Consider the following 15,897-nt stretch of genomic DNA (forward strand, 5'->3'; position numbering starts at 1 on the left):
CGCATTGTATTAAGTGTTACTTTCTAAGACAAAAGATAAACATGTTTTTCTCGTAATATTGTTGCGAAGAAGTGTTATCTCCAATACATTTCTGGGTGGGGTTTTTGACCTCCCATTGTGGGCAGGGAGGTACCTACTGTGCGTCTTTTATCCCCCTATATCTGTTTCCCAAACATGCTTCTGTCATTGTCTTGGAATGAGATTACTTGGTTTTGTCCCGGCCCTGGCTGGGAGGGAAACAGTCAAATGTATAATGTTAGTCTTGGGAGATGATAATTTTTTTTCCTTGTAAATCATCTCTCTGTTATGTAGTCCTTCAGAACCATACGGCCCATGGAGCCAGAGTTTATCACGGTTTCTATAGCGTGAAACGGACAATAGCAATTGCTTGCTATCCTTTGGAAAGAATGCTAGTCTATCGCAAAGTATTTTCCTCCAAATCTAACAGACTCAGCTACCCAATCACTGCTGGGTGGACAGGGGGCAGAAAAATATCTCCACTGCACCTGGGATCGATCAGTCCCTTTGCTTGTGAAGCAAGTGCTCTACCAACTGAGCTATCTATTATGTATTGTTAGTTAAATATTCTGTAAACAGCGGAGTGTGTTCCTCTTAGTGGGATCCTGTGCTGATGTCTGGATGAGACTTTTATGTGATCTCAAATGAAGTACATTGATGGTATGGTCTTGGAATCTACATCTGATCCCTATTTGAACCAATTTCCCTTTGTCTTACCATTTCTTGGGTGCTTTGATTGTAAATCTAGAATATTTTGACTATTCCATTTTCTTCTTTTTACTGGCGCTGATATGACCAAAATGTGTTTTAAAACTAAAACATACATTTTACATTATCTGTAGACAGTTTGGGTTTTGGCAGGCGCTACTGTTGTGAATTTAATGTATTTAAGAAACATCTAAGATCTCCTTTTTGATAAAGATCATATGCCAGCGTTTTTGAGGCATTGGGTAGACGTTGACTGGGCAAAAAGGTTGATTACTGCTGGGAGCTTCTGTTGTGATTTATCCCCCTTTGTTTTACTCTAGCCTTTGACCTGATGGTATTATCTTATCTTCTGGATGGGGGTATTCTCACCTCTCATGGTGGACAGGAGGTCGCTTGCTGTGTCTTCTATCCCCCACCCCCAACACACACTCACGACCAGTTGTTATATTTTTCTATAACAAGTTTCGACATCACTATTCCTTTGTAATTTACTATTGTATGTCTGAAGATTGTCAACAAGATTTTTCGGCTATTTTTTTCATGTAAAACCGAATATTTAATTCAGAACCCAAACGGATGTCTTTGGTTTAGTTTTGTTTTGCGGGCCGTCAATAATTTGTCAATTTTTAGTTGCATTTTTTGGGCAGTGCTGGTGCTGGGGAAACTGGTGCATGCTAACTAATTGGCAGAACCAACACGGTGAATGAAGCAAGAGGTGACACTGGGTGGGGTTCCTACCTCCCATAGCGGGCAGGGAGGTACTTGCTGTCTTTTATCCCCTCTTATCTGTTTTCCAATTGCTTTCTGCCTTATTCTTGGAATGAGATTGTTTTGTTTTGTCCTGACCTTGGTCAGAGTCCTTGGCTGAGAGGGAAACAGTCGAATGTATAGTTATAGTTTTGGGAGATGATATTTTTTTCCTTCTAAATCATATCTCTGTTGTTATGCATTGTATTATGTTTAGTTTACACATTATATTATATGATTGGTAAACATTTGAGTGTATTCCTCTTAGTTGGGACCTGTGCTTGTGTCTGGATGAGACTTTTAGTGATCTCAAACTAAGTACTTTGATAGTGTTCTACATCTGTCTCTTAGAACCAGTCTTTTTCTTTTTCTCGTGTTCTTTTAATTGTAAATAATTTTTTTACTATCCCACTTTCTTCCTTTTTACTGGCGCTAAAATGACTTAAATGTGTAGCAGGTGACCCTTAAAAATATATGGTTATTTTAATACTAATTTTAAGTTATGTCTTTCCACTCTCCTTTCAGCTTATAAGGTTATTGAACCAATTCCCCTTTTCTCAGATGCTTTATTGTAATTCTATAACTTTTTACTATCCCATTTTCTTTCTTTGTTACTGGCGCTGATATGACCTTAATGTGTTGCAAGCGCCGTAAAACCCTTAAAAACAAAAAACAAACAAGAGGTGACAGACAATAATCACAAAGCAGGCAGGGAATCCCCTTGATTGCCACTGGGCGCAGCGAACAAGTAGAGAGAGAGAGAGAGAGGGTGCCTTTGGTACACAGCGTGTACTATATTATGCTTCAGTATTGTCATCCACGGTTTTACGTTACCCTTGATTTTTTATTTTAATTCAGGTGATAGCTTCTTTTATTTTTTCATACCAGAACAAATTTCTTTAAATTTATTTTTGTGTAATATATGTCCCCTGAGGTAAAGAATAATGGATGGACTGATTTCAGGCAATTGCCTGAGAATTTACAGGCCTGTTTAACCAGTTTTTACTGTAAAATAATTTATAAGTGCAGCTATGTAGTCATGTGGTATGACACTTATCATCGAATCCAGGATTTGAGTCCTTTGAAAAAGGTTCTTCACTCACATTCTCTCACTGTAATCAGGTGTAAAATGAGTACCTGGCCATTAACAGAGTTGTCTCAGTAAAAAAAATTGTAACATCGCCTAACAGTAGGTACCACAATAGGCGTCATTTTTGTGGCAGAAAAAAAACCTATATATTTTGCGTCATGCGTCGAAAAAAGGATTGTTTTTAAACCGGGTCATTCAACCGTTGATACTTCAGCCATTAAAAAGCGTACAGTAATAAAGTTGGTATCATCGGAAAGAGAAAAGTTTCAGCTTTATTCCTATACCAGATCAATAATAAAAAATGAACATTTAAGGGAGGAAAATGCCGTTTTAAAACTTTACAGCAGCGGAAAAACCCGACATATTACTGATATAAAATTTGATCCGAGTCTGTCTAAAAGACAAACATCTTATCTCTATTTCTACCAATTTGTTTTAATGAAGGTTGTTAAATGGTCGAGGTATCGCATTTTTTAAAAAGCCCACCAAATCCTTGTTTTCAGCTTTGGGTGTTATCGGATTTTTTTACACCTCACTTAAAATGCTGTGAGAATGAGATCTCAAATTATTGACAAAAAGAAAAGAGTTAACAAAAACCACATGAATATTTTATTAAAGTACCTTCATAGTTTACGTTTTAGATAATTTAAAACAAAATGAATATGATAAATGTTGTTATTTCAATTAATAACTCGGGTCGGTAAGTGGGTGTGTTTTAACGATGGAACAGCCAAAATAAACCCCTCATTTTTCCGGTTTTTATTAACGTGTAATCTTTTTTGGATGACTTTCTAGCCTTGGTTTTCATTGAACGACGTTTGGTTTTTATAATTTATACATGTAATTTTTTTCAAATCTGGTTTGTCTCTCGATGTGTATTTATTGCTAAACAAAAAACACGGTACGAATTTATACACACACTCTCCACTCATGGCGGCCATGTTGTTGCTATGACAAAATGATTGTTTGACCTCGTTAGAACTGAAGCAGATTTTTACGGTCGAGGGTGTAATGTCGTTTTTAAAACAATTGCATAGTAATACCCACTACTTGTAGTTTATAAATAGAAAAAAGACACACAATGATTCGTTCCAATGTGTTAGAAAATTGAAAAAGCATTGCTATTGTATATTTTATTTGGGAATAGCGGTACTTGTAATGGTTATAAGATTGGAGAAATAAGACTTCGAAGTGCCACTTCCTTGTCTAACAGTTTTTTTTTCTTTCTGATGTTTTCATGATAGTGATAGACTATGTAAAGGAACAATAAGAGTTACTAGCGGATAATGAAGCAGTATATCTATAGAAGTTAAATAATAATTCTTTACGCCATTAAAACTGCATCAAAATGGATAATAGGATGACGTGTATTTATTTGTTTGTATTTTTTTGTATGTTTTTGTTTTAAATCGGGAAGAGCTGTAAATTTAAGACGAGAAAAGAAGCAAATAAAGAGATCTTTTTTCAGTTTTGGTTTTGGTGAGATTTGCAATACCTCAGTTCGTACAATACTCGCCTCTCAAGCAAAGGGACGTTAATCATAAATAATCGGGTGGCTAGGTCTTTAGGATGTGTGTGGCGGAAAGTACTTTATTTCAGACTAGCGTCCTATCTAAAGGGTAGCAGTTCATTCAGTAACACAGAAATCAGGATACAGTCACGCGTCACAGACCTTAAGGCGCTAAAAGACTTTGGGATGGTAGGGGGTTGAGGGTGCAAAAGACACATCTGCTGGGCACAAGCGCATGATTCCGTATAAGAGGAAAGCACTCTACTGCCAACGTATATATCGATACCCTCCTAATAACATACAAAGAGACGATTTACAGTGGAAAAATCATCCCCCATTATAGGAATAATACATTTTACTGCACCCTTTCGGTTAAGGATCCCAGAGAGGGCCAAGGCAAAACCAAGCAATATAATTACCAGACACGTCCATAACATAGAATGAAAGTGAAACAGACGTTGCGGAAGTAAAGACACGATGTCTTGAGATTATTGGGGTTTCTTAAGAGGTTGATTTATTATTTTATGCTGCTGGTTCGAACAGAATGCTTATCATTCATGATTTCATGTTGAATTTTGAGAAGGAAATATTGACTTTACCAAAAAGTTAAGACGAATTTTTAAATTCAGCAGGTCCGGTTTCCTATAGCGTGTGAAACTTTTCTTCTATCTTCATTATTTTGAGAGATATTTAATCTTTTATACATTTTGCTCGTGATTATAGCTATTTTTCTGCCAACATGCAAAATTGCGTGTTTCTTGATGTTTACTTCTAAATTTTTCAAAGACCATTTGAAGAAAATGTCTGAAAAAAATTGGATCTCTTCCCTGGAGTACTCTCTACCCGTTGACGTGAATTACATGTCATATTGTATGATCATTATGTTAATATAGTATATGGAATATGCTATATGCTATTTCGTCATGCTGGAGGCCAAAACATTTACTTTTGCGAGTGTTTTGGGGAATTTTCAACAGACTGTAGATTTAGGAAAAAATTTGTGTCTGGTTCAAATCTAGTTATATTTTATTTACCTAGTCACTCTGCTTTAAAAATGTGTATCACAGGTATGATGAATCTTATTATTGGTTAGTTACATTACGTCAAAGTTGGAACATGTTCTTACATCAATTGGCAAGCAAAAAATTTCTAAGTTCTTGAAAAATGAATTTGCTCTCAATTTCTTATTTATGTATGGATTTTCAAAATGTAAAAAGTGTTTTCCATGACTATCAGAATGCTTTATGAAAATAGTAAGAAAAGTCAATTTTAAATATTTTAAAATTGTTTCTTGTGGTACCTACTAACAGGCATCATATCTTGTCCTATGCGTCAGATGCTGCTGTTGGCTAGGGACCCCTTGTTAAGTGCTTTGAGCACATTTATATAGATGCTCAATTTTTTTTTTTTTTTAATAGATTGTAAATAGAAAGAAAATTTCTGACGCAGAAAAAAGTGTAAATGTTGAAAACCAACCTTTCTTTTTTATCATCATTGAAAGCAGTGATAATGAAAAGGAACGACAAAGATAGTTATTAGAAAGTATAATTTTAATGTGAGAGTTAACAGCAGTGGAATCGTTTGCCTGATGCAAAATACATGACTTCGTTTAAAAATAGACTTGGAAAAAAAAATATGGAAGGAGCAGGAAATATTACATGACTAAAGACAAACAAAACAAAAAAAATCAACACTGGCCATATGAGAACCTGGCCTGATAAAGAATAACTGGAGTCAGGTGAAGAGGATCCATAAGAACCTGTGCTAGAAATCATCGGAAGTATCACTAAGTATAGGTTTATAATTTTAAAAACCCAACAAATCTAGGTGATGAGAACTGAGTGACAACTACATATTTAAAATTTATGTATAATAATTCTATTTTTTAAATCAAATCATCGTTAAAAGAAATGAAAAGAAAGATTTGAGGTCAACAAAGGAAATTATTTTCCAGTTCTCACATATTAATTGAGTGTAATCTTACATTCTCTCTCTCTCTCTCTCTCTCTCTCTCTCTCTCTCTCTCTCTCTCTCTCTCTCTCTCTCTCTCTCTCTCTCTCTCTCTCTCTCTCTCTCTCTCTCTCCATTTCCCTCTCTCTTTCTCTGAGAAGATATATGATATGAATTGCAATACAAGGTTCAATTGAACAATAAACACTACAATGCCATTCAATGACAAAAGACATTTTTAAAAATCATTTGATAGAAATTGATGTTTTCAAACCATAGATGTATTAGTTTGGAAGTTGAAGATGGAGGTAAAATGATTCTCCGCAACGAGGACTTGATCCTGTTGTTGACTGGCTGTCCCATCAGAGACGCTTGCTTGACCAGTCATTGGAGTCTGATACTGATAACGAGGAATCATTCGGTTCTCCGGGTCAGCTGGACCCCATTTTGAGGTTGGCTGATTCAGTTCTACAAGAAGCTGTTGAGGGCCAGATGAAAAGACATTTTTGAGGGCACAGGATAAATGATGAGAACAGTTGAAGATGTCTCAGTGTTTTTGTTAAATCTATAGTGGTAAAATCATTGGCTTTAAAACAAGCCATCAAACAATAACTGCTTTATTCAATTACAGTGGAACCTCCCGATTACGACACCTCCGAATAGCGACAACCTCCTGATAACGACACTGACCCGTGGTCCCGGTTTTTTTTCTATTTAAGATCAGTAAAAAAAACCTCCAAATAATGACGCACTTTTTGATAAAACCTCCGAATAACGACATCGTTTTGGCGATTTTCAGCAGTTTTAGTAGATATCTGATACTAAAAATACCAAGTATGAGTACTCAAAAGTTTATAAAAACGATTCCTGCTTGAACCAATGAGAACGTAGCTTTTTTTGACGAATCTTGGCTGATATGCATTAATAAAAACCTAGGTATAAATGTAAATGTAAGCAAGGAAACACAAAATCTTGGAAAATGTGATATTATGTGGTGATAGAAGTAGTAGTAGTAGTAGTAGAAGTAGTAGTAATAATAATAATGATAATAATAGTAGTAGTAGTAGTAGTAGTAGTAGTAGTAGTAGTAGTAGTAGTAGTAGTATAGTAGTAGTAGTAGTAGTTGTAGTAGTAGTGTTTTTGTGGGAGGAGGAGGAGGAATTTTGTTTGTTTTAAAGGGTTTTACAGCGCCTGTGACACATCTATGTCATATCAGCGCCAGTAAAAAGGAAGAAAATTGGATAGTAAAAAACATTCTAGAATTACAATTGAAATGACATAAGACAAAGTTGAATGGTTTAAATAGGGAACAGGTGTAGATTCCAGAATCACACTATCAGTGTACTCAGTTCAGATCACCTAAAAGTCTCATCCAGACACACGCACAAGAACCCTCTAAGAGGAATACACTACAATGTTTTGTTTGTTTTGTCAATGTTAATAAAAACTGGTCCCGCGGGCCTTACCACGCCCACTTTGTCCGCCATCTTGGAAACCTCTAAATAACGACACCTCCGGATAACGACATAAAAACTCGGTCCCGTGGCATGTCGTTATCGGGAGGTTCCACTGTAATTAGGATGAGAAAATGAAGTCTAGTTTACCATGGTCCATGTTCTGTACCCCCTTCCCACCCACCCACCCACCTTTCAATCCCTAACCTTTCTGCAGTGGATCACAATTCAATAAATATCAACCGTTTCAAAACACATCAGACAGCTTTCTAGTTGTAAATTCTACATCTATTTTCAAAGATGCCAAATTGATCAATTATATTTCTATAAAACTCATTCAACGATAAGTATAAAATAAAAAAACAAAACACACACAACCCCCCCCCCCCCCCAAAAAAAAAAAAAGCCCTGAGCTTTTATACAGCACAATATCCAGTAAAATGTGTTCAAAGTGAGTCACAAAGGGGGCCAAAGCCATCAGCATACCTTAACATTTAGGACAAAACATGAATCATGTAAGATGCAAATACAATTTTTTTTCGACAGAGACACACCTGTACATGGCCTGGTACTCATTTTACAACCAAGTACAGTGAGAGAATGTGCGTAAAGAACTTTTTTCAAGGGCTAACATTTGCCCCACTGGCAGCAAGATCAAATATGGGACAAACTGATGGATTTTGGACTAGGCATGGAATGTAAAGAAAACTAAAATAGTTTAAACAAAAATGCTAATCATATTGTGATAGAATTCACCTTCATCTTTTTTTTTTACAAGAGTGGAAAATATCAACAATATCTATAGCTCTAAATAACATTAAATCTCAACAAATTTTCCTCTGAGCAAAACCAAATTTTTTTCCTTGCAGGTTGGCAATCTTGCCTTCATTATCGTACCTTAAATCCTCCTTGTTGACAGAAAGTAATGATGTACCAGAGCACTGTCCACATCATGATGAAGGTAACCAACAGCCAGCCCAGGGCTTCAGCCCACTCTGGAAACTCGTCTTCTGCTGAGATTGGCTTGTACTCAATCGCATTGTACAAAATGATCCACTGAGAATAAAATTTTTTTTTTTTTATATTGAACAATATTCAATAAACGAGCTCAAAGTGCTTTACAAAGAGTTCCTGGTCAACAGCAACATGTAGAACATGGTATTAGGCAATGTGGGATACCTGAGTACCCAAATATCAGTATTCGATTACGTTATTTCAAGAATAAAAAGAATCACTTCGATTCCAAAATGGCTGACTATTGTTGACGTTTTCTACTTAACAAATTATCATTAGCAATCTACAATACACCACAAATGGCGACGAGCATCTAGAACCCAGATAAGTGCAATAACGTTTACATGTATTTTCATTCTACCAAGCCATAAAACTATAATCTATTGACAGACTACTACCAACTATTGAGCTTGCATTCTCCAGTCTTGTACGTGTACATACCAACATGCCAAGACCCGACACCTTCAACGAAGGACTAGAGTCCTTCACAAACTATAAAGAAAGACTGGATGCGTTTTTTGTTGCAAACGACATTGCCGAACAGAAACAAACAGCAACTCTGCTATCATCCATCGGGGCTAAAACGTACAACACACTACGATGTTTGACGTCACCCGACCTTCCCTTTAGTAAAAGTTATGAAGAACTTTGCAAACTGCTGTCCAACCATTACTGCATATAAGGTGAGAGAATGTGAGTAAAGAGTCTTTTCAATGGACTCAACTATGCGCTCAGAAAGACCACATAGCAGCACAAATATGTGTAAAACAGAACTTGCATAACTTTATTGATGTGGTATCAGAATTTAAAGTCTATAGCTGGACTGTGAAACAGCCAGTCATGACATATTGAGACTGATAAATATATCCTTCCTCCTATTGTGAAAAACATAAAGTTAAATTCAGTTTTGAGGGATGACAATGTATTACCAATGATTACCCTCTAAAATATACTACAAATCTAAAGAAACATCTATTAGACTTTTATTGTCATGTTAAAATTGATGACATCTCATCAGATATTGTGTGAAACAAGTCACTTGACCTAGGTGCAAATAGCAATTATATCCATGAAAGTACATTTAGCTAAGCATCCCTTGCAAAGACAGATCATGTCAACCTAAATGGCGCAAGTACCAGCAAATGAGACACAAATGCTTTTTCTAATGAGATGTGAGAGACAGCATAAAAAAAAAAAAGAGTCCATTTTGAATCATGAGGCCCATGAAATTGGAGTTTAACTGGGGTCCTGCAGCATTAGAAACTCAGTTACATTTGCTTGCCAACCTTTGGATAGGATGCTGCCCATTTTGTATCCAAAAGATCAAACAGTTTCAACCTCGAGGTCAAAGAAAAAAAAAAATTTTTATGTAGATCCAATGACTCTTCTATTGTATAAATCGTGTCTTTCCAGTTTTATATATACTTTATTGAAACTATAAATTTTCTTGGGTCTACAGTTTCTCCTTGTTGTAGAGTTGGATCATTTAACTGCTATTCAAATTTCTGGTTTATGTCTCGGTGACTTCTATCTATTCTTTCCTCCCTTCCATTTATCGCAGACCAATAATATGCAGGTGCAGGTAAATTTAAATGCACCTCAATTTTGTCAGGAATGACAGAAAGAAAAGTGTTTGAACCTGGAATAGAGGAACTGTCTTAATATCACAGATGACTTCCATTCAGACGTGTGGGTGGAGCAAGCACTTATGTCAAAGATAATAAAAATGAAAAGAGTACAGAAAAGCTTTCTATTTTCATTTATTAAAACTTCCATTACGTTTGACATCTGACATTTAAGAAATTCGGTGTCTTCTTCTTCGTCTAGTGGAAACCTCCAATATTGTCGAGGATCACTCCACAGTTTGTAGGGTTTTACATTGTAAAACTCTGCACATAATACTAATAAAAATACATAGATTAAAAAGTCACGCTGTGAACTCTAGCAATTGCGTGAAGGCATGTTGGCAACTGTTTTCAGCCACTTCAGCTGGGAGGCTATTCCATAGTCGGGCAGTGGAAGAGAAAAATGAATACAGGTGGATGTCTGTTTTAGATGTTGGGATGGTTACTCTTGCTGTGTGTCCCCTCGTAGTTCTTGTGCCGATACCTTTGATGTCGTTTGGAAGTTTAAGGCACAAATTTTTGTAGTAGATCTTGTGGAACAATTTAAGTTTATCTATCTCTCTTCTCTTTTCCAGAGGTTCAAGGCCAATCTGTTGTGGTATTTCAGACGCACTTGAGAAAGGATCGAATATGTTTGTGATGCATCTTGCTGTTTTTCTTTGGATGTGTTCTAATGTGTCAATGTTTTTCTTTATATAGGGGTCCCAATTGAGCTGCCATACTCCACAATTGGTCTAACAATAGTTTTAAAAGCAAGGGTTTGAGTTGAGATTGGGCATCTTTTTAAATTGCGGGTGATGTAAGCGCTTGTTTGATTTGCCTTTGAAGCCAGGCCAGGTGACATATGTGGTCATTCCATTTGAGGTTTTTAGCAAACTCAATGCCAAGGTATTTTGCTGTCTTTACATGTTCCAGGTTTTGACCATGAAGTTGGTATTCAAATTTAATCGGTGCTTTCTTATTTGTGATGGTTAGAACATTGCACTTTGATACGTTGAATTCCATTTGATTTATTGTTTCCTATTCTTGTAATTTAGCTAGATCGTCATTTAGTGTTTTGCAGTCGTCTGTTGTTCTTATCTGATTATATAATGCTGTTTGTCAGCAAAGAGGCACACCTTTTGACCTACTTGAAACCTGGACTCACCGTAATAAGAAGAGGTGTGACAACAATAAGGCCCCATTTAAAGTAAGTGTTATAAATAATTTTGTTGTATTTTGAGAAGCCCAACATCAGCATCATGTCCTCTGAGAAACGTCCAACACCTTAAAATAGAGAGTAAAAGAAGGAAAGACTTAGTCGTTAATGTTTGAACAAGTATCAAGACACATAAGCAATCAATGTCAAGTTTGTTGCAGACATAACATCTCTCAAATCCTCTCTGTTATCAATCCTCATCAAGAACTCTATATATATTAAAAAGTAATCCTTGAGAGTCTGTAACAACCATCTCAATAATGCTTGTTATGCTTCTTATTCATGTATAGTGTATGACTTTTTATAGAAAGTGATTTATTAGAAGATCCAAGGGAATATGTCTGAGTCGTAAGTGAAGGAGCATGTGGAGCTGAAGTTTAGTCAGGTTTCTAAGTTAAATGGACAATACAAATATTTTCTACTCTTTGGGTAGGACATTCGTCTATCAAAATACTTTCTGTCAGAACTAACAGATCGAGCTATCCAATCACTTGAGTGGACAAAAAGGGGGGGGGGGGGGGGTGAGAAAAAATCTTAGGATTGATCACAAAGCAGTGCCCTACCAACAACTGAGCTTTTAGGAACCCCCCCCCCCCATATATTAGCTTTTCATTATTTTTATTATTTCACCCGAAAAAATCTTACCTTCACTTACTACTCAGATATATCCCTTGAATCTACTAACAACTCGCTTTTTTATAAAGTCATACACTATACATGAATAAGAAGCATAACAAAAATAATAGAAATAGTTGCTCCCAACTCAAATTTAAAAACAAATTTAATTTGAAAAAGAACAAGTTAAAACACACGTGTTTTTCTTAACCATTTAAAAGCTTCTTGAACGGAATTAGGTAGGCTAGCTTCATAAAGTCCAAGATGCTGTACAGCGCTTTGAGCATGTTAGTGGATATTGCACTATATAAAAGCAGAAGTTTTTTTGGTTAAAAAAAATTTGTTAAAATTAAGCAGTGTTCCAATCAACCAATCCTCTGGGTGACCTACATAATTGGAATAATCTCTCAGGACAATAAGCATGTCACTATGATCATAGTCATCATTATCATTGCCATAATCATCATCACCGCCATTTTTATTACCAGAAGCTGCATTCTTTTAAACTCACCATATATCCAAACAATAGCCACGACTTCAAGAAGTCCTATAAACAACATAGGAAATTCTATAAAGGTGTCACACACATCTAAAAGGTACATTCCACCCTGTAAATAAATATTTGGTTACATGATTATATCATATCATGGTTATTGCTCGTTTTACTAGATTTAAGTGCCACATTCGCCATTATCGATAAAAATTTACTTCTGACTAGATTACGTGGTCAATTTTATATCAGTGGCACGGCTTTGGACTGGTTAAAGGAATATTTGTTTGAAAGAACTCAGTCGGTAATTATAGAAAACCATGTATCAACTCCGTCCATATTAAAGTATGGAGTGCCTCAGGGACCTATTCTCAGCCCCCTCCTTTTTACAGTGTATACTGCTCCCCTTTCTGATATGTTATCCACCTTTCCCATTGATTTTCATTTTTATGCTGATGACACTCAGCTGTATACAAAACTCAATAATGATTCAGAGATTCATGATGAAACTAAAACTTAAATTTATTGATGACAAGACAGAAATGATAATTTTTGGTAATAGGTATCAACTCTCAAAAATATCTACAAATGAGATACTAGTTGGTTAAAATACTATTAAACCTAATTCTTGTGTGAGAAATCTTGGGGTGTATTTAGATCAAGGGATATCCATGGAAGATCATATTTTAAAAATATGTCAATGTTGTAACTATCATTTAGAAACATTGGAAGAATCAGACATTATATTGATGGGTATGTTACAAAGATGCTTGTTAATTCTTTTATTACTAGCAGATTAGATTATTGTAATGCCCCTCTCATTTGCTGTCAAAGCAGATTAATTCATCAACTACAAAAAATTCAAAATAAAGCGACTAAGACATAAAATTAACGAAAAAAAGAGATGATGTAACACCATTTCTTCAGGAATTGCACTGGCTAGAATATAAGATATTGTGCTATGTTTTTAGATGTCTGGATGGATTGGCACCTGAACATTTACAGGAAATGATAAAAAAAATATGAACCCACTCGAAATTTAAGATCATCTCAGTCCCAACTTTTAAAAATGACCACGTCAAAATCCACTTTTGGTAAAAAAGCCTTTTCACCCATAGCTCCATGCCTATGGAACACACTCAGTCCTTGGACCAAGTCCTGTGAAAATGTATCATCTTTCAGGAAATTTCTGAAGACTGAGTTGTTCTGTAAGGCTTATTTTTTATAAAATAGATGTTGATTGGGTTTAGTTTCTGTATTCATGCTTATTATATAGTGTCATGATCTTTTATTTTTCAAATGTAAAGCGCTGCATAGCACGATTAATGTGGATGTTTAGGCGCTTTATAAATTCATTATTTATTATTATTGTATTGAGTATTGCATGTTTTGGCATAGTTGTATAGTTTAGATATTGTGCCGTGAAAGAAAGAGCTGAATACTGCCAAAACAGCAGTAAAGACAGTAAGTAAAGATATTGACAGGGTGTCTAACTTGAATAAAGATGCTGTTATACAAAAATTCTGAAAATTAATGAAAGATCCTTTGCATCCATTGTCCTCGGTTAACAGATTTTTACCATTGGACAGATGCTATAGTAAGATAGCCACTCGTGCCAATAGATACAAATTTACTTTTATGCCAACATCAGTGATTCTTTTCAATGATGAACACTGTTTGGGGGGGGGGGGGGGGGGGGAAGGGGAGGGGCAAATGAGATTTCATTTCATATTAGAAAAGGTTGTAAATATTGTTCCTTTCCTGAAACATTCACACAGAGATCAGATAAACATGATTTTGAGATATTCCCATCACATATAGAAGATACTTTGTAAGGCCATTTTGGTTTCAAAGATTTCAAAGGATTATTAAGTGGAGAATGCAGCGACGTTTTGGCCTACAATTTAGATGAGCCATACAATTCTAATAATCAGAGTGATGGCACTGGATTCATACAATGGACTTTTACTCACCCTGGTTGTTTGTGGCAGGCCAAGAAGAAATCCTGAGAGACAAATACAAAGTCTGAACACTTTGTTGTATCTCTGTTTTCTCAGCCAAGGAAATTCATCTTGTACAGCTGTGATGATACTTTCTACATTTGGAAACTGAATGAAAGAAAAGCGTGGTTTTATACCATAAAACTCATTTTGAAAGTTGAAACAAAATTACTTAGGGACAAGTATTATCTAAATGGCTGTCGAGATATGCATATTTAAACAAAAAAAAATTTAAACATTAAATTGATTTACTAGATTTATTTCTGTTTCTTTTGAGTAACCCTTTGATCAGAGAAGAGAATCCATAACTACTGTTCACAATATTATTTGATTATATACAGATTACAGATACAATGCTTCCACGATTTTTCTAAATTTAATTGGACATTTTGATTCAATTGCGTCTTGAAGAAGCTCAATCCATGGAGGGAAAGAAAGCGTGGAGGTAAATGTCTGTTTTTAATGATAGAATTGACAATTTGATGATGTGTCATCTTACTCGTCTGTTACATTTCTTTTTTTTTTTTTGAGATATATATATATATATATATATATATATATATATATACTGATGAATGGGACGAGCGATTTTTTCACTGCGTTATTTCTTTATCATTCGTCAGCGTCTCATTCAAAACCACTTCAAACTTTGTGGACGATATATATTTGCCAAGGCAGATTAACACCTCCAGTTAAAACACTCAAAACATGGACAGTCGTTCTCCAATGAAGCTCTAAAATTTGATAACGGAAAAAATTGGTTAATAGGTGGGAAACCTTCCCATTGTATAACGGAACACTCTCTTTCAGCTTAAGGCTTATTTACCTGTTAAAATTGTCTGCCCATTGTATTCATGTTCCCCTGCTAATTACCTTTTCCAAACAAGACTCTAACGTGCATATGCCCTGAGGTTCTTGTCTCGTTCAAGAGTAGCTAAAATTGCAATTACTGTTCTAAGCTGTCTGTTATTCTTTCTTACCAAAGCATCTGAATATCATTGGCTATCTAAAACAGGAACATTCTTCTGATTGGCTATTCCCATAATTCAGACGCGCTCCTTTAATTCACAAAATCAAATTCATCTCGGAATCGAATGACACACACGCTAAGAAGCCCAAGAAAGAAGAGCTATCCCTCCAATTTCAAACTTCTAAAAGTTCTTCTATCTCGGCTGAAGGTAAAATGAATTATTGGTTAACATTCAAAGTGGAACGAGATATTACTGTGGATTCAATGCTTAATCTATTAATATTATAGTTTGTGTATATATTATAATTGTGCTATTCCATGGATGTTCGTAAGTTGGAATACCTGTACAAAACTATATCTATATGTATCTTATACTATAGTTAACATTTGTTTATGATCTATGCTATTAGTTCATTTATATTCAATATGTATATTGCTTGAATGTCTGTACCCTACCGCCAATCGCCGGCCACACATCATAACCTCAATTATAATTAATAAAAATAAA

At 35.4% G+C, this 15,897-nt stretch overlaps 1 protein-coding gene across 2 annotated transcripts in view; it reads right to left on the reverse strand.

The window, feature by feature from the left end:
- Positions 1 to 5,605: 5,605 nt before the first annotated feature.
- The window catches only part of LOC144977303 (sodium- and chloride-dependent glycine transporter 1-like), a 35,587-nt gene continuing 25,295 nt past the window's right edge, over positions 5,606 to 15,897 (reverse strand). For both annotated transcript variants that reach the window (XM_078922365.1, XM_078922366.1), the window contains 5 exons: positions 14,393 to 14,527; positions 12,441 to 12,537; positions 11,264 to 11,382; positions 8,375 to 8,533; positions 5,606 to 6,501 (listed from right to left, as the gene is read on the reverse strand). In XM_078922365.1, coding sequence (XP_078778491.1) covers positions 6,292 to 6,501; positions 8,375 to 8,533; positions 11,264 to 11,382; positions 12,441 to 12,537; positions 14,393 to 14,527 — 720 coding nt within the window. In that variant the 3' untranslated portion in view covers positions 5,606 to 6,291. The remainder of the gene's footprint in view (positions 6,502 to 8,374; positions 8,534 to 11,263; positions 11,383 to 12,440; positions 12,538 to 14,392; positions 14,528 to 15,897) is intronic.

This window comes from Berghia stephanieae, chromosome 7 (genome assembly GCF_034508935.2).
Source record: "Berghia stephanieae isolate SIO BIC M18660-M18661 chromosome 7, UCSD_Bste_1.3, whole genome shotgun sequence".
Lineage (NCBI taxonomy): Eukaryota > Metazoa > Mollusca > Gastropoda > Nudibranchia > Aeolidiidae > Berghia > Berghia stephanieae.